The 22,187-nt window shown below is 47.3% G+C and overlaps 1 protein-coding gene across 1 annotated transcript; it reads left to right on the top strand.

The window, feature by feature from the left end:
* Nucleotides 1-9,480, top strand: RIIAD1 (regulatory subunit of type II PKA R-subunit domain containing 1). Its single transcript, XM_066366133.1, has 4 exons — nt 1-123; nt 592-668; nt 8,101-8,147; nt 9,262-9,480. Exons 1-4 carry the CDS (start codon nt 40-42, stop codon nt 9,330-9,332), a joined length of 279 nt encoding a protein of 92 aa, XP_066222230.1. The 5' UTR covers nt 1-39; the 3' UTR covers nt 9,333-9,480.
* The last annotated feature ends 12,707 nt before the right edge of the window (nt 9,481-22,187 follow it).

Below are 22,187 nucleotides of genomic sequence, written 5' to 3'. Positions count from 1 at the left end.
CTCACCCGCGCGACCCGTCGCCTTGACGACCGCGACAAGATGGCGACGCTGCAGGTTGGGCACCTGGGGTCCGACCCCGGGGCGCTGAGCCCCCAACAGCTAGAGAAGCTGCGCGACTTCAAGGTGGGTGCACCCCCGCCTTCGCCGCTACCCAAGTGCCGCTCCCTCAGGCAAAGGGCCCAGACAGGGAGGAGGACCCCCAGAAAGGGAAGCCCGTTCCAGATAAGGGGCGAAAAGTTGGGGGGAAGAGCCCTTCGGATCCCTGAGCAGAGCCCAGGCAGGCGCCTCAAAGTGCGGGAAGAACTAAAACAGGAACCTCGACAATAAAATGGACCCAAATTACTGCAGGATACGTTAACTTAGATGCAAACCAGGACTTCCGACGATGGAGATAATACCTAAGTCAAGGCTCCTAAGCCTGAGTTGGAAGCAGTTTGGAGATGTTGGCCTATAAGAAGGCAGGGCTTAATGTTCATCCTGCGAAAAGACCTGGGTAAATGTACATGTTACTTCCCAGCCCTTAACATCTCCAGGGCTTGAACCCTGAAATCTGCCTCCTCATGAAGCATGACATTTTGCTCTTGTTCCCAGATCCAGACTCGGATTGGTAACGAAAAGTACCTAAGGACCCACAAAGAAGTGGAGTTGCTCATAAGTGGTTATTTCAGGTAGGTGGTATTCCAGACTGGCCTTGAGCAAAGAGTGGAATATTTTACCAAAGGGGGGGGGGATAGATGAGTGTGAATCCTTTTGCTTCCTGTTGGGTCTGAAAGTTACAAAATATCCTGTGGTTTAATTTTTTCCAACTCTGGGCTTTGTGGCAACTAGGTTTTTTTTTGAGTTATTTCTAGTGGTTTCCTTCAGTAGTAAAGGAAAAATACTAATATTCACTCACTGTGGTTGTAAGGGTAACTATATACCTTATGACACTTAGAAGAAGGAGTTGGGAATTGAGAAACTCAACAGGCAGTCATTGGGAATAGAACATTATTCTCTATCAGAGAAATTTAACAAGATCACTAGAACTTTTTAAAAATTCAGATGTCTGGCCCTTCCCTATCTGAGAACATAGTTATAGAAAGAACTAAGGGTGGAAGAGGTGGGAATCATGAAACAGCAATGGCTGAAAATAATAGAACTATCTCAAATACTGTTTGGCCATGTAGACATAGGCAAGGTTTAAATAATAATAATGGCTTTCATTTGCAGGCACTGTGTTGATTTCTTCCATTAGCAGTCATCACACTGCATTGTGATTGCGTTGTCAGTCTTCTGTTTTTCCTAGTCCAAAGCTCTAAGCTGGTGGAGCCACGTTAGTGTCCCCAGTGCCCACCCAGTGATGGCATCTTCGTATACTCTTGCTGATCCTCCCAGTGACTCTGAAAAAGATGGCTTATTATCACTTCCATTTTACAGACTTCAGATTCAGCTCTGAGAGATGAAGTATTCTGTCCCAGTTGCTGTGAAATGTAGAAACACCATATCCCTGACCATAGAACGAGTTTTGCAAGATTTGCCGATGAGTAAATGAAAAGAGTTGTGTAAAGCCATAATATTAGTTCTGTAAAGGCCATAAATGTTCCCTGATGTCTAAATTCTGGAAAAGCCCTCAGGATGCTGCTGCCTTAACAACCTCTGTAAAAGGCCAAGATAACTGAGCACATTCTTTTGCTTTTTGTAAAATGCTTTGCTGAGCACTCTCTCCCTAGATTGTTCCAACGATAACCCAAAGCCTGTTTCGCTTCTGTAAAACTGCTTTGGCTAGGTGCTCACCTCCTTTGCCTTTAAAAGCAAACCCCTGAATTTGTCTGGGGCCGCATGATTTGGTAACTATAGTTCCTGTGCGGTCACCAGCATTTTAAAATAAAGACTCCATAATAAACGTTTGTTTCCTAGCTGTCTAGATATAATAGCTGAACCAGGCACCAACCCCCTGGTTTTCCCACCATGTTGCCTTGTAGGCACACGGAGCTGGGAAGCCAGAAGTGGGGCTCCTTTCTGTCCTCAAAAGCAGACCTGGAGAGGTGTCCTTTTCCCAGGCCCCTTTGTTTTCCCTGGATTTCACTATTCTTTTTATTTTAGCCATTTCTCCAAGTGGCAGAAGATTATCAGAGGGCAGGAGGGGAAAGAGAAAGGGAAAACTGAAACCTGTGTGTGAGGGCTGGCTTTATTTGGGCTGGGGTATGGCCTCGACAAAAGATAGTTCTGTTCCTCTCTCAGTGTCAGCCCTGGGGGTCAGGCCATCACTTTTCACACCTTTTCTTCTAAAGGAAAATAAGGGTGACATCCTGCCTTTCCTGGGGAGCTTGCAACCTGAGTTAGGAATGACTGCAGCTGGGAGCTTGGAGATAGATGTTAAAAGTTTGAATTAAAACACTGTTTCTGTTCACAAACAAAAGGATTAGAATCCTTGGGGGTGGTGAATGAAGAGGGCGTTTTTAAGTCACATGTCAGGGGCGGCTCTGCTTCTCTTCCAGGAGCTGGGCTTCTGTGCCTGGCTGCTTCCCGGACAGCCCCAGGCATCTTCCCTTTCCTTCCTCTCGTCCCCCCTCCCCAGGCCAGGTGGGCCACCAGGCTTTTCCTTTTACTGTCCCTGAAACTCTCCTACATGAAATCCTCCTGGCTCCTTTTGGACCTTTCTCTTTCTTTTTTTTTTTTTTTTTTTTTTTTTTTTGTATTTTTCTGAAGTTGGAAATGGGGAGGCAGTTAGACAGACTCCCGCATGCGCCCGACTGGGATCCACCCGCATGCCCACCAGGGGGCGATGCTCTGCCCATCGGGGCATCGCTCTGTTGCAACCAGGGCCATTCTAGCGCCTGAGGCAGAGGCCATGGAGCCATCCTCAGCGCCCAGGCCATCTTTTACTCCAATGGAGCCTTGGCTGCGGGAGGGGAAGAGAGAGACAGAGAGGAAGGAGAGGGGGAGGGGTGGAGAAGCAGATGGGCGCTTCTCCTGTGTGCCCTGGCCGGGAATCGAACCCAGGACTCCTGCATACCAGGCCGACGCTCTACCACTGAGCCAACTGGCCAACTGGCCAGGGCTGGACCTTTCTCTTTCTGTGGTGGAGGTGGAAGAGGAAGAGGAATTGTTTGCTTTGGTTTGCTCGTTCACTTGGTGTTACTGCTATTTCCTTTGGGTGGTGCTGGGATGAACCACAATCAGCCCCTCACTAGAAGCTTCAGATGGTCCCTTTAGTGAAAAAGAGAAGGGAGAAGAGGGGACAGAATCCTGGGTAGCACACCTGTTCTCACCTGCTGGGTAGGTCTCTTCTCTAGGCTCACTCCAAGCCACCGGAAGTTCTGAACTGTTTTTGTTGGGAAGCAAGCTCCCCACCCAGGTTTCCCATGACTAAGGCCGTTCAGTCACAGCTCTGAGAACTCTTAATTCCTTGAGTTTTGAATCTGAAAAATGGAAAGAGTATGGATCTAACTTATTTTAGGTACCCAGAGATTTCAGATTTTAGGCTGGAGATGTTATAGCAAAGAGTGAAATTATAGAAAGGCTTTATTCAATGTTTCTGTAAATACTCAGGCAGATGAATCTTCTCCAGTACAACACTGATCACATCGTTCTTTGGCTGCAAAAATGTTCAGTGGATTGACTATTCCCCTCCCCTTTTTAAAGAGTTTACTTATTGATTTTTAGAGAGAGGAGAGAGAGAAAAAGAAAGGCAATGGGGGAGGGGCAGGAAGCATCAACTCGCAGTACGTAGTTGCTTATGGCATGTGCTTTGACTGAGCAAGCCCAGGGCTCCAAACCAACAACCTCAGCATTCCAGGTCAACACTCCATCCACCGTGCCACCACAGGTCAGCCCCACCCCTCTTTAAAACATTCTATTGCAATACAAAGTACAGAAAAGTGACACATCCTAAACTGGATAAACATTCACACATGACACTAGCATCCAGATCAAGGACTAGAACCTGACCCACAACTCAGGTCCTTTGTGGCCCCTTCTCATCACTTCCCCCAAAAAGGTAACCAGCATTCTAGCTTCTCCCATCCAAGTACTAACCAGTCCCGACCCTGCTTAGCTTCCGAGATCAGACGAGATCCGGCGCGTTCAGGGTGGTATGGCCATAGACTGCATTCTAGCTTCTAGCACCACAGATCTGTCTTGCCTTTATAGAAATGGATTTCTACAATCTGTATTCTATTGTGCCTGGCTTCTTTGGCCCAGCAGAGTCTTATAAATACCCATTCTCTTTTCTGTATTGTATTCCACCATGCGACTATGCCAGGCTTTATTTATGCATTGCTATTGTCTTTTGAATTGAGTATAAATGTCTCTCCCCGGCCTTCAGGAACCCCATGATAGACACTTCTTTGCTTCCTGCTACTCCCTGCTCCAGCCAGCTGAACCTCGCTGATCCTTCCATGGACCTCGTGGAGGGTCACTGACACTCCTTATGTGCTCTTCTGGACCCTGGGGATACAAAACTGAATGTGACCCAGTACCTACCCTCGGGAGTTCCCCATCTATAAACACGGGCTGTTTCGTTTCATTTCCAGTCTTTGCTCCTGGGGCTTCCCTGGGTCTCGAATGCTCTTGTCCTTCAGCCTTTGTCCTGCACTGAAATCCCATGTGCACCTCAGGGGTCCTCTCAAATGCCAGCTGCTCTGTGGAGATTTTCAGGGTCCTGCTCTCAGTAACCTCTCTCTCTCTCTGACCTCCCAGTGCACTAATAGCCATCTTGTAGCACTTCCTGAAGGTGGCCTTTTGGACATTTGGGAACTTACCCATTCCCTTTTACTTGACTATAATTTCTTTGAGGTGGGGCTACATTTTATCTTTAAAAATATATCAATCTCTCTTATCTAGTACAGTTATTTTCACAGTTTGTGCTCACTAATTCTCAAATTGAATTGAAGGAGAAGGGAAGCAAAATTCTTAATGCTGCCTGGCCTGTGGTGGCACAGTGGATAGAGCATCGGACTGGGATGCAGAGGACCCAGGTTTGAAACCCTGAGGTTGCCAGCTTGAGCACAAGCTCACCAGCTTGAGCTGGGGTTGCTGGCTTGAGCGTGGGATCATAGACATGACCCTATGGTCACTGGCTTGAGCCCAAAGGTTGCTGGCCTGAAGCCCAAAGTTGCTGACTTGAGCAAGGGGTCACTCACTCTGCTGTAGCCTCCCCCCATCAAGGCACATATGAGAAAGCAATCAATGAACAACTAAGGTGTCACAATAAAGAATTGATGCTTCTCGTGTCTCTCCCTTCCTGCCTATCTGTAATGCTGGTGGCTAGGTTCACGTTGGATTTAGGCAGATGGCAAAGAGACTGTGGAGCCAGGAAGAGTTAGGGCCATTTTGTTTAATAAAGTCTCAATGGCGGACAAGCACACAGGCAGGGGAAACTGCCTCTCAGGCAAACAAATGGCAAAATGGCCCCTCACAGTGGCAGGCAGGCAGTCCTCCACCCACAATCCCCATCACTAATCTTTCTAGAGCGCAAGCCCCCATAGCCTTATATAGGCTATGCACATGCCTATGCCACGTGCTCACGCACTAATCAAGCAAAGTGCTTGCAGCTGGTACACCAGTGAGCAAGCCTCACACAGCTGCCCCACACTGTCCCTATCTGTCCCTCTCTGTCAAAAAAAAAAGAATTGACCTGGAATTCTGAGGTTGCTGGTTTGAAACTCTGGGCTTGCCCGGTCAAGGCACATACGAGAAGCAACTACTACAAGTTGATACAAAGTCATCCCTCACCATATTATGGTTCACTTTTCATGGTCTCACTGTATCACGGATTTTTAAATTGTATATATCTAATTTTTTATTGTGGATTTTTCACTATATCGGATTTTGCGGTATATAGGTATTTTTACATATTTATTATTTTAATTATTTTTGTGGTAAAATAAGCTGTAATGCTCTTCTTGGCTGTGCAGTACATTCATCTCATCATCATCACCTTCACCGTCATCAGTACTGCACAGCCAATTCATCACCATCTTCATCATTCAAGTTGTAGTATATTCACTGGTTGAGTACCCATATAGAATTTTATATTGGTATGTTGTTAAAATTACATGGATTTAAGAGTGTAGAGTGTTTAAGAGCATAGGAAGTGTTTATAAGAGTGTGGGAAAGTTTAATAATAGTGTGGGAAAGGTTTATAAGAGTGTGGGGAGGGTTTATAAAGCCTTAAAATACATAAATAATAAATATAAGGTCGCTACTTTGTGGATTTTTGCCTATTGCGGGGGGTTCTGGAACCTAACCCCTGAGATAGACGGACCACTGCACTTCCCACTCCTCCCCAGATGCTTTCTCTCTCTAAAAATCAACAAAAATAAATCTTTATTTATTTATTTTTTTCTTTTTCTTTCTGAAGCTGGGAACAGGGAGAGACAGTCAGACAGACTCCCGCATGCGCCCGACCGGGATCCACCCGGCACGCCCACCAGGGGCAATGCTCTGCCCACCAGGGGGCGATGCTCTGCCCCTCTGGGGCATCGCTCTGCGGCAACCAGAGCCACTCTAGCGCCTGGGGCAGAGGCCAAGGAGCCATCCCCAGCGCCCGGGCCATCTTTGCTCCAATGGAGCCTCGCTGCGGGAGGGGAAGAGAGAGACAGAGAGGAAGGAGGGGGGGCGGGGGTGGAGAAGCAAATGGGCGCCTCTCCTATGTGCCCTGGCCGGGAATCGAACCCGGGTCCCCCGCACGCCAGGCCGACGCTCCACCGCTGAGCCAACCGGCCAGGGCCAAAAATAAATCTTTTTAAAAAAATTCTTGCCTGACCAGGCGATGGCGCAGTGGATAGAGCGTTGGACTGGGATGCAGAAGACCCAGGTTCGAGACCCTGAGGTCGCCAGCTTGAGTGAGGGCTCATCTGGTTTGAGCAAAAGCTCACCAGCTTGAGCCCAAGATTGCTGGCTCAAGCAAGGGGTTACTCGGTCTGCTGAAGGCCCGCGGTCAAGCACGTATGAGAAGGCAATCAATGAACAATTAAGGTGTTGCAATGCGCAATGAAAAACTAATGATTGATGCTTCTCATCTCTCTGTTCCTGTCTGTCTGTCCCTGTCTATCCCTCTCTCTGACTCTGTCTCTGAAAAAAAAAAAAAAATTAAAAAAAATTCTTAATGCTTAAGGGTCAGGGGCTTCCTGGGCTGGTGAGGCCGGGCAGCTGTGGCCATGAGGAGGCATGGAGAAAGCACTGGCCTTGGAATCACAAAACTGGGTCCCCTCTCCTTTATTTACTCCCATTATGAACGTGGGCAAATGATTAACCTTTTAAAAGCTTAATTTGTTTATGTGTAAAATTCACCCGGTTGTTGTAAAGTGAAATGATATTTGTGAACATATTTTATGAACCATAAAACTATGCGAGGTAATTTTTTTTGTTTTTTTTGTTTGTATTTTTCTGAAGCTGGAACTCGGGAGGCAGACAGACTCCTGCATGCACCCGACCGGGATCCACCCGGCATGCCCACCAGGGGGCGATGCTCTGCTCATTCGGGGCCTCGCTCTGTTGCAACCAGAGACACACTAGCGCCTGAGGCAGAGGCCACAGAGCCATCCCCAGCGCCTGGGCCATATTTGCTCCAATGGAGCCTTGGCTGCGGAAGGGGAAGAGAGAGACAGAGAGGAAGGAGAGGGGGAGAGGTGGAGAAGCAGATGGGCGCTTCTCCTGTGTGCCCTGGTCGGGAATCGAACCGGGACTCCTGCACGCCAGGCCGACGCTCTACCACTGAGCCAACCGGCCAGGGCCAAGGTAATGTGTTTTGAGTTCCCAGAGGCACCAGGACTGCAGCGCCCGCAGAGTCTGTCTGCTGAGCCGGTGGGCCACTGAGCATCTTAAGTTCTCAGCTTTGTAATACTGTTTTTCTACTCCCACGCCACCTTGGGAATTCATGGTTAAATTTGCTCCGAGGGTTGTGAGGTTGCCTCTCTGTCCTGCCACGCTGAGGAAAAGGCGGTGTGCCCGCTGCCCGCCAGGTTCTGTCTCTGGTTCTGCGAAAATGTTTGTCAAACACCCGACAAGCATCCTCCGGCTGCAGTGCGGCTGCCCTGAAAGTGCCGCCCCCGCGGCCACGCGCCCCTGCCTTAAAGCCTGCGTTTCCTCCTATCCTTGTCCCTTAATGTTTTTCAGAAAAATGTTTCTGGAAAGGCCAGACAACATCCGAGAATTTGCTGCAGGTGAGTAAGGCAGTGTCTGTTTTGGGTGTTTGATAAACCAACGCAAGGAGTATTATTGAGATTTAGACTTGGACTAGCCCAGGATTTCCCCCGAGTCAGGGATACATCTTCACCTGATGACCCTGAAGGGAGCTTTCGTCAGAAGGCTCTTTCGTCCATTGCCACATCCTCAAAATGTGGATAGGTAAGAAATGAGGCAGCACTTCAGCACTTCCTCGTGGAGGGTTAAGAATTTTGAGATTCCCAAAGGAGCACAGTGGCCGTTCTTTCCCTGGGAATCTGAAAGCAGGGTTCTCTACCCCAGTGCACATGAGAACCACCTGGGGAGCTTTTAAAATACCAAGGCCAGGTCCACCCCTCCCCAGGTTTTTATTTAATTAGTCTGGGGTGAGGCTCAGCCTCCACAGTTTTAAAAGCTCCCCTGATGACTCTAATGGGCTCCACTGCCCAGAGATGGCTTAAGGCCCATGGTATTTAGATAGGAAGGGCAGGGCTGGATGATTTCTTGGGTCCTGTTAGCTGTGGGAGTTGGTTACATCCTCAAACCGTTTCTAACCGAATCTAAGTAGGGCTTTGCTGCCACAGCAGATGCTGCCTCTGATTCACATTATGCTGGGTGTATAAAAACCCTCTCTGTCGTCATTTTCCGAGAGCCTGGATCTCCTCTGAGATGAGATCCTCAGAGAGGGCGTGCTATCTCAGAGACAGGAGTTGGCAAGCTGAGTTGAGACAAGAATAACACTTGGCTTTTAGTTGGGCTCCAAGATGGGCCGGAAGAGAAAACCCAGAGGCTCCTTCAGCCCTCTGATGGTCCCCTGTGCGTGAGCAAGCACAGAACAGCGGTGTGGAGGGGCCAGGAGGCATCCTGTGAAACCTTGTGTCCTAGGACTGCTGGAGCTGGCAGGCTCCGAACTGCTGGGGGAGGGGTGGCGGGGGGTGGGGTGGGCAGTGATCACACAATTGGCTGTGACATCTATTACGTTGTAAAGCATGGCTACCACTAACAGTCCTGCCAAGATTGAGCCATCCTAACTTTTCAGCAGAGCAAGCTATATTCTTCCTAGTTTTAGTCCCTTGGGTTTAGATGATTTTTTCTTTTTGATTCCTATCTCAGACTATTTCACGGATCCAAGACTTCCCAACAAGATTCACATGCAGCTAATTAAGGAGAAGAAAGCAGCTTAATTAGCAAAATCATGATGCTCAGTTGTTGAGAGACCAGCAAGCATCCAGCCTGGGGGCGGGTGCTAACCTTACTTGCAGAAGGAGCTCCTTTACTCTTGTGAAAACAAGTACCGGCTTCTGGGCCCAGAGTGTGAAGGAAATAAATGGAGAAGCTGAAGTTTCATGCAAGTGTTTCGTTTTCTTGACACTGTTTCTGGATTAGGGACTGTGAGGAGAGGCCCAGGGTGTGTCTAGCATGTCTGCCAGAGGAGACATTTGTCTTCTTGCTGTGATGAAATGGATGAAGAGAATGGAAGGGGGAGAAGTTAGGGGTAAAGAGAGTGACAGGGAAATGGGGCTGGGACCTGATAGTATCAAGACTTTGCTCTCAGACTGCAAAATTCCAGAGTGCTCCTGCAGATGCCATTTCCTCTGTCCCTGGTGGTGGGGGCAGAGGGGCTTCTGGAAAGGGTGGGGACACGCCCTTGTTGCATCTTGGATTGGACGCTTTTCTGCTGTGGGGAAAACAGCCGTGTTAAGCTTGCTTGAGGGTTTACTGGCTGCAAGCGCTTTGCCTGATTGGTGCGTGAGCGCATGGCAGCGCCACGTGTGTGAGTGTGTGTGTGTGTGTGTGTGTGTGTGTGTGTGTGTGTGTGTGTAAGTAAGGGTGCTTTCCCTTGGTGGCGATTCTCTCAGATCGCTCTAACACCACCACGAGATGTGGTTTTCTCTGCTTCCTTGACCTTCAGTTTGCTTGCCTGTCTTTGCAAGCTTCCAATAAACAAGAATGGCCCAACACTTTGCAGTTTCTCTACTATCTGCCCAAATTCAGTGGGAACCTGCCTGGCCTCAACCACCAGCATTACCCCCCCACACACACACACACACACAAGCCAGGTGAGGCCATTAGGGCCATCACACATTTTACAGGCAGGATGATTTCTGAAATGATTTTGAAGGTGGTGGTGGTTGCTTTTTTTAATGTGAGGTGGGAAAAAGCCACACTCCTGATTTAGCAGAACCATTTCTGTTTTGCAGGGTCATCTGAAAGTGAGAGTTCTTTTGTCATCTGTGTGGGCTCTGTCTGCTTTGCAAAGGCTTTTAAAGATACTCATTAAAAACAGACCTTCCTGCTCTGTTTTATTTCACTCAGAAGGAGGAAGACATCCTTTGTGGGAGGACTGCTCTGCCCCTGCTTTGACCTGGGGGGCAGTAGGCCTGTTTCTCTTTGGGTGGCAGCTCATGGGCCTCTCAGGTCAGCTGCTGTTTCCATGTGTGCTTCCGTATGTGCACGCCCAGCCCTGCAGACCACCCACTCCTGGAGCCGAGACTGATGAAAGAATGAGTGGGGCCCTGCGGACCACAGCTGGCTGAGGTGCTGCTGAGACAGCCTACCCTTCAGCAGTGGCATTTGTGTTTTCTTTATCTTACCTCCTAGGTTACTGTGCAGAGTGTACGGGTGATGATTAACTTTTATCTCCATAGAAACAATAAGAGGAATTGGGGTGGAAGGACAGCGAGAGAGAATGAGATTAGACATGGAACACCCACTCAGGGTCAGCGAGCACTGGGAAGTATGAGCCTAACAGGTGACTCAGAGGTAGTAGACTTGGTTCTTATGAATTTTTAGAAACAAGCCACCCACCCATTTGGTTTTCAGCTAAGAGGCAGGGGAGTGGACCAATTGGCTTTAGGAAGTCCTTTCTAGGCCAGGAGGCATGGATGTTGCCTGTGGATGTCTTGCCACCATCCACTGGCTCCACTGTATGAAGGACCAGTCACCTGTGTATCACCTGTCACCATCACCATGGCAACAGAAGCACAGCCCAAAGCAGAGATTGCATTTCCTTTGTTTCTGCCTGTCTTTTTCTCAGCTGCAGTAGTAGAATGGGTAACTGTAATGCCCGTGTCTGAGGCCAGGCAGGTCCACATTGGATTTGGGCAGATGGTAGAGAAACTGCATAGCCGCAAAGTGTTGGGCCGTTACCATTTAATAGATTCTTGCAATGGTGAACGAGCAAACCAGCAGGGAAAACCACTCCTTAGTCAAACAAACAGCAAAAATGGCCCCTTACAGTGGCAGCAGCCACCTTCTGCAATCTCCCATCTGCCATCCACCACTGAGCACGAGTGTAGCCTTACGTAGGCCATGCACACGTGGCGCTGTCACATGCTCATGCACCAGTCAGGCAGAGCGCTTGAAGCTGGCAAACCAGCGAGCAAACCTAACACAGCTGTTTTCCCAACAGCAACAAAATAGGGCATTTAGATAACTATTAAAAACTAGACATAATAAGTTATGCAGTAGGAACCTGAAGCATTATTTTAAGTGCTTTCAGAATCACACATCAGTAGCTATGGCTCTGTTTAGAAAATCTTAATGAAGTCTTCAGCAAAAAACACATCTACGGAGGGCCTCTGATGTGAAGGGTTCTACTAGACACTCTTTTATTTATTCATTTATTTATTTTGGTGACAGAGACAGAGAGAGGGACAGACAGGGACCGACAGACAGGAAGGGAGAAACGAGAAGCATCAATTCTTCATTGCGACACCTTAGTTGTTCATTGATTGCTTTCTCATATGTGCCTTGACTGGGGGAGGCAGGGGCTACAGTAGAGCAAATGACCCCTTGCTCAAGCCAGCGACCTCTGGGCTCAAGCCAGCAACCATGGGGTCATGTCTATGATCCCATGATCAAGCCAGCAACCCAACACTCAAGCTGGTGAGTCCATACTCAAGCCGGATGAGCCTGTGCTCAAGCTGGTGACTTCTGGGTTTCAAACCTGGGTCCTTTGCACCCCAGTCCGATGTTCTATCCACTGTGCCATTGCCTGGTCAGGCCTATTAGACACTCTTGGAATCTTTCTGGGCAGAAACGACCTGCAACAGTGTGGGGAGAGAGCAAAATGTTTTTCAAGATGCTTGAGTGCATGATTTATTACTGTGAGAGGACCATGGCTCATGCTGTGGGGGGCGGAGTTCCTGGTAGACATAAGAAATGCATTTCATTTAAAATATATCCCAAAGCCTTCCTGAGGAAAGAATACATTGAACACATGGTCATAGTGTGTCAGCTTTGCATAAGATAGTGTGCTAGGTCCCGGGAGTGAGGTAGAGAGAGCCATATAGTGGTTTATGGTCTGGAAGATGGGCTGCTTTTCTCCCTAAACTTTTGAGACTGAAAGCTCCATCAGGGCAGGGACCAAATTAAAAAATCAAACTTGTTCACAATTTCTGACTCCTAGCAGAGTGTCTGTAATATAGTGTAAGGCCAGTGGCCGTGGCCATGCAGGTTCCCATTGAATTCGGGCAGACGGTAAAGGAACTGTGGAGCCAGAAAATGGTGGGCCATTCCGTTTATTAAAGTCTCCTAATGGTGGACAAGCAAGCAGACAGGGAAAACTGCTTCTCTCTCTCTCTCTCTCTCTCTCTCTCTTTCAGGACTCACAAGCAAAACAGGCTGGGGGGTGGGAGAAACCCCTTCCCCGGCACAAAATACAAACAATAGCAAACAATCGCTGCTCCCCAGCAGGCAGGCAGCCCGCTATTTGCAGTCTGCCGCCCTGAGGGCAGGCACCACAGCCTTACATAGACTATACACACATGGCGCTGCCCTGTGTTCATGCACCAATCAGGCAAAGTTCAAGCAAGCAAGCCTAACACACTTGTAACACACTGCTTTGCCCAACAAATAGCAAATAGCAAGCATTTGTGGAGAGAATGAAGGCTTGGGTAACTGAAGGAGCACTCACATTTTATTAGTTGATATGAAGACAGTTATATACCTGTGACAGAAGCAGGTACGTAATATAGGAAAAGGTAAAAGAATGAACACCAGGTCTGCTTGCAGGAGTAAGGGAAGGCTTATGGAAACTGGCATGTGATGGGCAAGAAAGGATTAGCCAGGCACATGTGGGAGGGACGTGAGGCAGTCAGGGCACCACAGGCGCTTCCATTCTGAGCAGGATGCTGGTGGAAAACCCTGTTTGCTGCCTGCTATTCTCATTACCCATTTCTTCCTTACTAACAGAACACCAGGGTTTTTTTGAGGACAGCAGTGGTGGATTGTATTTATCTAAGCAAATCACCACAATCAGATTCCCTGATTTCACAGCCTCCCTTACAGCTAGCTATTGGTAAGTGCTCTGGAGGTTTCTAGGAAAGCTTTTGCTTTCATAAAAAAATATAGGCCTGATCAGGCAGTGGATAGAGCATTGGACTGGGATGCGGAGGACCCAGGTTCGAGACCCCAAGGTTGCCAACTTGAGCACGGGCTAATCTGGTTTGAGCAGAGCTCGCCAGCTTAGACCCAGGGTCGCTGGCTCAAGCAAGGGGTTACTTGGTCTGCTGAAGGCTCGCGGTCAAGGCACATATGAGAAAACAATCAACTAACAACTAAGGTCTTGCAACAAAAAACTGATGATTGATGCTTCTCATCTCTCTCCGTTCCTGTCTGTCCCTATCTATCCCTCTCTCTGACTCTCTCTGTCTCTGTAAAAAAAAAAAAAAAAAAAAAAAAAAAAATATATATATATATATATATATATATATATATACACACACACACATATATATATATATATATATGTATATATATATGGGGGTGTTGTGACAGATTAAGCTGATATGGCCCTCCCTTTCCTCCCTCTTTTCTCTGATTTGAACCCGAATGTGATGTTGAACTGAGTGGCCATCTTTTTTTTTTTTTTAATTTTATTTATTGATTTTAGAGAGAAAGGGGAGATGGCAGGAAACATCAACTTGCAGCAGTTGCCTCTCATATGTGCCTTGATTGAGCAAGCCTGGGGGTTCGAACCAGCAACCTCAGCATTCCAGGTCGATACCTTATCCACTGTGCCACCACAGGTCAGGCCTGAATGGCCATTTTTTTTAAAAGAGAGGCATGGAGAGACAGACTAGCATCGAGCTATTCCTGTATGTGCCCTAAGGATCGATCTGGCAACCTCTGTGCTCCGGACTGAGTGGCCATCTTAAGGCCATGAAACAACAAGCAGGAGGGTGAGAGCCAATCCTCTGAAATGGCAGAGATGAAAGATCAAAGCCTTTGAGGCCCTGACAGCATCTTTGAGCACCTGAACTGCCTAGCCATCACCTGCCTCCAGACTTCTTGGCAAGCCAAGAAAATAAATCTCTATTTTGTTTTGAAATCAGATCAGAGTTTAAATCCAGACACAGCACTTACTAGATGTGTGGTCTTGGCCAAGTGACTTAACTTCCTTGAGCATTAAGTTTCTCATCTATAAACTTAAATGTATAAATACCTACCTCTCAGGGCTGTTGGATTAGGGGTGAAGAGTGGATGGTTCCTGGCATGTGGGAGATGTTCACTGGGGCTGTGTCTTTTGGAGGTACGTAAAATGCAAGGGTAGGAGTAGTGAGAGACAAGAAGGTGGGGACAGATCACAAAGGGCACTGTGTATTAGGTAAAGGAGGTTCATTTTTTTTTAAACACGTAGGCAATGGAGAACCAGCAAAGAATGTTAAGCCAAGAGGAACTGATGAAGAGATTTGTATTTAGAAAGAGTCATACTGTAGAGAAGACAAATTAGATGAAACTAAAACTAGAATGGAAAGACCTGTAGGGAGACCATTGCGGCCTGACCTGTGGTGGTGCAGTGCATAAAGCATTGACCTGGAACGCTGAGGTCACTGGTTCAAAATCCTGGGCTTGCCCCGTCAAGGCACATATGAAAAGCAACTACTACGAATTGATGTTTTCTGCTCCTCCTCCTTTCTCCCTCTCTCCTCTCTAAAATGAATAGGTAAAATCTTAAGGCATGGGGCAGGGTGGGGGGCCAGTTGGTTCAGTGGATAGAGTGTTGGCCCAGCATGTGGATGTCCTGGGTTGGAGCCCCAGTCACGGCACACATGAGAAGTGACCATCTGCTTCTTTTCCCCTCCCTCTGCCCTTCTTTCTTCCCCTCTCATACCCAGTAGCTCAGGCGGTCCAAGCATTAGCAGCGTCAGAGGCTGAGGATAGCTTGGTTGGTTCAAGCGTGGGTCCCCAGACCAGGTTGTTGTGTGGATCCAGGTCAGGGCACATGCGGGAGTCTTTCTCTCTCTCCCCCCTCCTCTCACTTAAAAAAAAAAAAAAAAAAAAGAGGCAGGAAGACTACTGTATTGCCATGGTCTGAGCCACCATCTCCCCTCGCCTGCATAGCTTCACTCACATCTTAGCTGGTCTCTTTGCTGACTCTCAGTCCACTATGTAAGTTGAGAATGTATTTAGCTGCATATAACAGAAAACCCAATTTATAGTGTTTTATGCAAATAGGGGTTATTTTTCTCACCTAATAATCAGTCTGGCAGTTAGGATGATTTAAATAAAGATTTAATGATGTGGACAGGTCCGAGACCAGGCTTCCATCTTTGACTGCCAGCCTTGCCTGGGGCCTCAGTTCCGAGAGGCCGCATTTCTGTACTCCAAGTGGGGAGGAGGAGGGACAGCCACGCAGGCCGAGTCCAACCCTTTTTATTGGGAAAGAAAAGGTTTCTGAAAATCCTCTGCACCTGTTGTCTCACAGGGTCCTGTGGTTCACTCCAAGTGCAACAGAGACCAAGAAAGTGAAATTTTAACTCCTTTAGCATCTAAGACAAAAGGTGGCAAGAGAAAAGAAGAGTGGGAATGGCTAAGTCGGCCCCAAAGCAGTGTCTGCCCACCTGCATCCCCGACTCATTCTCCATGTCAGAGCTAGACTGATTCTTAAGGAACCTCCGTCAGACCCTTCAGGAGTCTTCCGTGCACTTAGAATAAACCCAGATGACTTTCAAGGTGCTACAAAGCTTTGTAAAACCTCCTCCATCTCTCTCAAAACGTGCTAGGTTGTTCTCACTTTAGAATCTCTGAACTCTGCCTGGATTTCTCTTCCCCAGATCTTCACAGGGCTGGTGGTGCAAGTTGGGCGACTCCACATGGAAGGGAAGAGAAAAGTGTTAAGTGAATAGGCCTTGCTTTTCTTACAGCAAGTCTGGAGGTGGGGGCTGCTGGTGTTGGTTCAGTGCCTGTCTCTTTGCAGTTTCTTCTTTCCCTTGTGGTCAAGGAGGAGCAGGAGGACCAGGAAGGGACTCTGCCAGTGATGCTTGTCCTTCTTTTTAAGGAAAAGGAAAAGCTTCCCTCTCCCCATTCTGCCAACATTCACTAACTTCTTGTTTGCCAGAACTGTGTACATGGCCCCCTCTTAAAGGGGGGCTGGGAAATTGAGTATTTAGCCAGCTACCAGTATCCTAGGTAGCTTCTTGTCACTTTCTCAGAGCCTCCCCTCAGTTCCAGCTGAAGTAGCCTCTCCCAGACATTTAAGCAATATTTAATGTAAGTCCCCATTATTATCTGTGATATTACTCTGTTTTGTTTTATACAAAACCTATCACTGTCTGATATCGTCTTGCTTGCTCATTTTCTCATCATCTGTGGCTCCTAGAATGTGAGCTCCAGTGAGAGCAGGCCTTGTCAGTCTTGTGCATCACTCCAAGGCCAGCGTGCAGTAAGGATTGCCGCGTTGTGAGTTCGATTCTTGGTGGGGCACATGCAGGAGCAGACTGATGTTTTTGTCTGTCTCTCCTGCCCTCTCTCTCTAAAATCAATATATTAAAAAAATAAGAGTTTCTGAAAACGTTTAGAAAAAAAAAAGAACTTAAGGAAAAAAAAGGATTGCTTCTGTCTCTTTCGCTGTTCAGGGTGGAAAGGAAGAGCAGCATCTAGAAAGCAGGGTTCTTCCTTCTAGCTGGGCAGGCCTCTACTGCCCTCTCCTGGCCGTGGCCCAGAACTGACACACCACTTGGGGAATGCCTGTTCCAGCCTCTGTGGAAAGTAAGCAGGAGATTCCTGTAATAGTTTCTTCTCAAGTTATCAAATCCAGGGCCTTGTCTCTGATCGTGCTGCTTCATGAGTTCCTTAACTGCCTCTTTTTTCTTTTTATTTATTTTTTTCAGGGACAGAGAGAGAGAGAGAGAGAGAGAAGAATAGATAGGGACAGACAGACAGGAATGGAGAGAGATGAGAAGCATCAATCATCAGTTTTTCGTTGCGATACCTTAGTTGTTCATTGATTGCCCTCTCATATGTGCCTTGACCATGGGCCTTCAGCAGACCGAGTAACCCCTTGCTCGAGCCAGCGACCTAGGGTCCAAGCTGGTGAGCTTTTTGCTCAAGTCAGATGAGCCCGTGCTCAAGCTGGTGACCTCAGGGTCTCGAACCTGGGTCCTCCACATTCCTGTCCGACGCTCTATCCACTGTGCCACCACCTGGTCAGGCTAGCTGTCTCCTTCTTAAATGTGTTGAAAAAAAAAAGAAATCTTGCAAGGTTGGTTATTCATTTATTTATTCATTCACCTATTGATTCATTTATTCAACAAATATTAAAGCATATTATGTACTCAGGATGCAGAGTTTTGGGAAGAAAACATACTCTTTCCTTAGGGAGTAAAGATAAATGCATATATAATTATAGTACAGTTTTGTTTTGTTTTGTTTTGTTTTTACTTTTAGGTGAGAGGAGGGCAGATAGTGAGGCAGTCTCCCGCATGAGCCCTAACCAGGGATCCACCAAGCAATCCTGTCTGGGGCCAGTGCTCGAGTACCAAGCTATTTCTAGTGCCCAGACCCATACTCAAACCAATCAAGCCATTGGCTGCAAGACGGGAACAGAGAGAGAAGGGGGAGAGAGAGAAGCAGATGGTCACTTCCCCTGTGTGCCCTTACCGGGAATTGAACCTGGGACATCCATATGCCAGGCCAACATTCTATTCACTAAACCAACCAGCTGAGGCCTATAATACAGTTTCAAATGTGAAATAAGAGAAACATCCAAGCACACACAGGAGGCACACTTGACTGGCATTGTGGTGGTGGGTCACAATAAGGTGACCATAAAATGTGTCCCCACATGGGAACTGGATGTTAACAGTTGAATCAGAATTGTAGGCACCAATTTACCATCTAATATAACTCCCATTATTAAATCTTAAGAGCAATTCTTATTTCCTCCAAGGAAATTCTTCCTGAAGTCTTCCCTCACTTTGACCTCTGTGTTTAAGCTCTATCTGTAAAAAGAGGAGGTGCTACTAGATGTTACCTTTACACATTCTTGACATGACTGAACTCTAAGAATGCTAACATTCGATTTGTAAAAGCATCTCCCTTGGAGCAGGTGGGCATTTGCATAGGGATGTGAGAACCCTGAAGTTTTTTAGCATACATGGGAAAATTCAACTTGAATCCAAGAACGAACTCTCAGCATTCTTAAACCACTCCTGCTGTTCCTTTGGGTTGCTGAATTTATTTATCTGTAACGGGCATGTCCCTTGGGACTTGTGAGGATTGTCACTACGCACCTAGGCTCAGTAGCCATGTCCAGCCCATAGTAGGCCTTCATAGATAGCAGCTTTTATTTCAGTGAAGAAGCAGGACCAGTTGACCTGAGACAGGAAATGTTCACTGAAGAGAGAGTCACAGGTGTGCGTATGCTGGTGAGAAAAGGCGTAAACTAAAAGTTCTCATGTTGGAGGTTAGGACTATTTAGTGTGAGACTGAAGAGTTACTGCTTTCTCATGAAAGCTTCTTCAAGGCCCAACACAATGGTATAGAAGTTATACTTCGGATCCCATCTCTCAGAGGCCCCAGGTGAAGCAGGTCCTTCATTTCTCTGATGGCTAATTATGTTCAACATCTTTTCATGTGCTTATTTTCCCTTTCTATATCTTCTTCTTTTTTTTTAAATTTATTTATTCTTTTTTTTTTTTTTTAGAGAGGAGAGGGAGAGACAGAGAGAGAGGAGAGACAGAGAGAGAGAGAAGGGGGGGGAGGATCTGGAAGCATCAATTCCTATATGTGCCTTGACCAGGCAAGCCCAGGGTTTCGAACTGGCAACCTCAGCATTTCCAGGTCGACGCTTTATCCACTGCGCCACCACAGGTCAGGCTCTATATCTTCTTTGATGAAATTTATGCTCATATCTTTTGCCCATATTTGTTTTTGGGTTTTTTGTTTTTTTTTGTATTTTTCTGAAGCTGGAAACGGAGAGGCAGTCAGACAGACTCCCGCATGCGCCCGACCGGGATCCACCCGGCATGCCCACCAGGGGGCGATGCTCTGCCCATCTGGGGCATCGCTCTGCTGCAACCAGAGCCATTCTAGCGCCTGAGGCAGAGGCCACAGAGCCATCCTCAGCGCCCGGGCGAACTTTGCTCCAATGGAGCCTTGGCTGTGGGAGGGGAAGAGAGAGACAGAGAGGAAGGAGAGGGGGAGGGGTGGAGAAGCAGATGGGCGCTTCTCCTGTGTGCCCTGGCCGGGAATCGAACCCGGGACTCCTGCACGCCAGGCCGACACTCTACCACTGAGCCAACTGGCCAGGGCTTTGCCCATATTTGGATCAGATTTTTTGTAATTTTGTGTGTGTGTGTGTGTGTGTGTTTGTGTGTGACAGACACAGAGAGACAGAAAGAGGGACAGATAGGGACAGACAGGAAGGGAGAGAGATGAGAAGCATCAGTTCTTTGTTGCAGCTCCTTAATTGTTCATTGACTGCTTTCTCATATGTGCCTTGACCAAGGGGGCTACAGCAGAGTGAGTGACCCCTTGCTCAAGCCAGCAACCATGGATATGTCTATGATCCCATGCTCAAGCTAGCTACTCTGCGCTCAAGCTGGTGAGCCTGCACTCAAGTCGATGAACCCACACTCAAGTCGGTGACCTCTGGGTTTTGAACCTGGGTCCTCTGCATTTCAGTTCAATGCTCTATTCACTGCAACACCTCCTGATCAGACAATGTTTGTAATTTTTTACTTTGAGCTTTTTTGTTTGTTTGTTTGTTTGTTTTTTCCTGTATTTTTCTGAAGCCGGAAACGGGGAGAGACAGTCAGACAGACTCCCGCATGCGCCCGACCGGGATCCCCCCCCCCCCCGGCACGCCCACCAGGGGGTGACGCTCTTGCCCACCAGGGAGCGATGCTCTGCCCCTCCGGGGCGTCGCTCTGTTGCGACCAGAGCCACTCTAGCGCCTGGGGCAGAGGCCGAGGAGCCATCCCCAGCGCCTAGGGCCATCTTTGCTCCAGTGGAGCCTCGGCTGTGGGAGGGGAAGAGAGAGAGAGGAAGGAGAGGGGGAGGGGTGGAGAAACAGATGGACGCTTCTCCTGTGTGCCCTGGCCAGGAATCGAACCCGGGACTTCTGCATGCCAGGCCAACGCTCTACCACTGAGCCAACCGGCCAGGGCCTGTTTTTGTTTTTAAGTGAGAGGCAGGGTGGCAGACAGGCTCCTGCATGTGTCTGACTGGGGTCCACCAGCAAGGCTCCTACCAGATGATGCTCTCTGCCCATCTGGGCTGCTGCTTTGTTGCTTACCAACCCAGCTTTTTTAGCGCCTGAGGCAGAGGCCATGGAGCCATCCTCAGACCCTGGGGCCAACTTGCTCAAACCTGAGCCATGGCTGCAGGAGGAGAAGAGAAAGTGAGAGAGAGTGGTGGAGGGGTGAAGAAGCAGATGGTCACTTCTTCTATGTGCTCTGGGAGCAAACCTAGATTTCCACATGCCAGGCTGACACTCTACTACTGAGCCGACCTGCCAGAGCCTACTTTGAGTTTAAGAGTTCATTTTACACTGAAGATACTGGTCCTTTGTTAGATAATGGTTTGCAAATACTGTTTTCCAATAGCTTGTCTTTTATGCTTTTCACATGGGTTTATCAAAGAGCAAAAGTTGGCCTGACCTGTGGTGGTGCAGTGGATAAAGTGTCGACCTGGAAATGCTGAGGTTGCCGGTTCGAAACCCTGGGCTTGCCTGGTCAAGGCACATATGGGAGTTGATGCTTCCAGCTCCTCCCCCTTTCTCTCTCTCTTTCTCTCTCTCTGTGTCTCCCTCTCCTCTCTAAAAATGAATAAATTAAAAAATAAAATAAAATTATAAAAAAAAAAAAAAAAAAGAATTAAAAAAAAAAGAGCAAAAATTTTAAATTTTGATAAAGTCAAATTCTTCATTATTCTTTTTATGGATTATGCTTTGAGTGTCAGCTTTAACTTTGTCTATCATAGATCTTAAAGAATTTCCCTTTTAAAAAAAGTTTTAATTTTATAGTTTACATTTAAGTCTGTGGCCATTTTGAGTTAATTTTGTTAATGTTTGGCTTGAATCTCATTTTTTTGCCTATGGCTGTCCGATTACTCAGTATCAGTTGTTGAAAGGCTGTCTTAAACCATCGTGGGATCCCTTGATTGGAGCACTGCCCAGAGTGCGAGGTTCTCGGTTTGATTCCCCAGTTAGGGCACACACAGGAGCAGCTCGATGTCCCTGACTCTCTCTATATATCTAAGAAGAGAAAAGAAAAGAGAAGAGAAAAGAAAAAAGGAAAGGAAAGAGAAGAGAAAAAAGAAAAAACAAGGCTATCTTTCCTCCATTGAATCGCTTTAGTACCTTTGTCAAAAAATAGTTGGGCATGCCTGACCTATGGTGGTGTAATGGATGGAGCATCTGTCTGGAATGCTGAGGTTGCTTGTTTGAAACCCTAGGCTTGACTGATTGCATATGACAAGCAATCAGTGGATAACTAAAGTGAAGCAATTATGAGTTGATACTTTTTGTTCCCATTGCCCCCCCTCTGTAAAATCAATAAATAAAATATTTTTAAAATACTTGGGCATATTTGCATGGGTCTGTTTCTGGGATCTCTATTCTGTTACACTGAACTGTGTCTATTCCTCCATCTATAGCCCAGAGCATTGATTATTTATTGAAGCTAGATAGTAAGTCTTAAAATCAAGTAGACTGATTCCTCACACAATATTCTTCTTTCTCAAGGTTATTTTAGCTAGTCTAGTTCCTTTGCCTCCCATATAAAAATTTTAGGACAATCTTGCATCTGTCT

This window comes from Saccopteryx leptura, chromosome 2 (assembly GCF_036850995.1).
Source record: "Saccopteryx leptura isolate mSacLep1 chromosome 2, mSacLep1_pri_phased_curated, whole genome shotgun sequence".
In the NCBI taxonomy this organism is placed as follows: Eukaryota; Metazoa; Chordata; class Mammalia; order Chiroptera; family Emballonuridae; genus Saccopteryx; species Saccopteryx leptura.
Note: the sequence above shows the minus strand (reverse complement) of the source record. Positions and strands in the feature narration are given on the sequence as shown.

Excerpts from the sequence above, each read along its gene's own strand:
- RIIAD1 (XM_066366133.1), top strand. The coding sequence starts at position 40 with ATGGCGACGCTGCAGGTTGGGCACCTGGGGTCCGACCCCGGGGCGCTG. Across the intron at positions 124-591 it reads AGAAGCTGCGCGACTTCAAG|ATCCAGACTCGGATTGGTAA; the intron begins GTGGGTGCACCC and ends TCTTGTTCCCAG. Across the intron at positions 669-8,100 it reads CTCATAAGTGGTTATTTCAG|AAAAATGTTTCTGGAAAGGC; the intron begins GTAGGTGGTATT and ends AATGTTTTTCAG.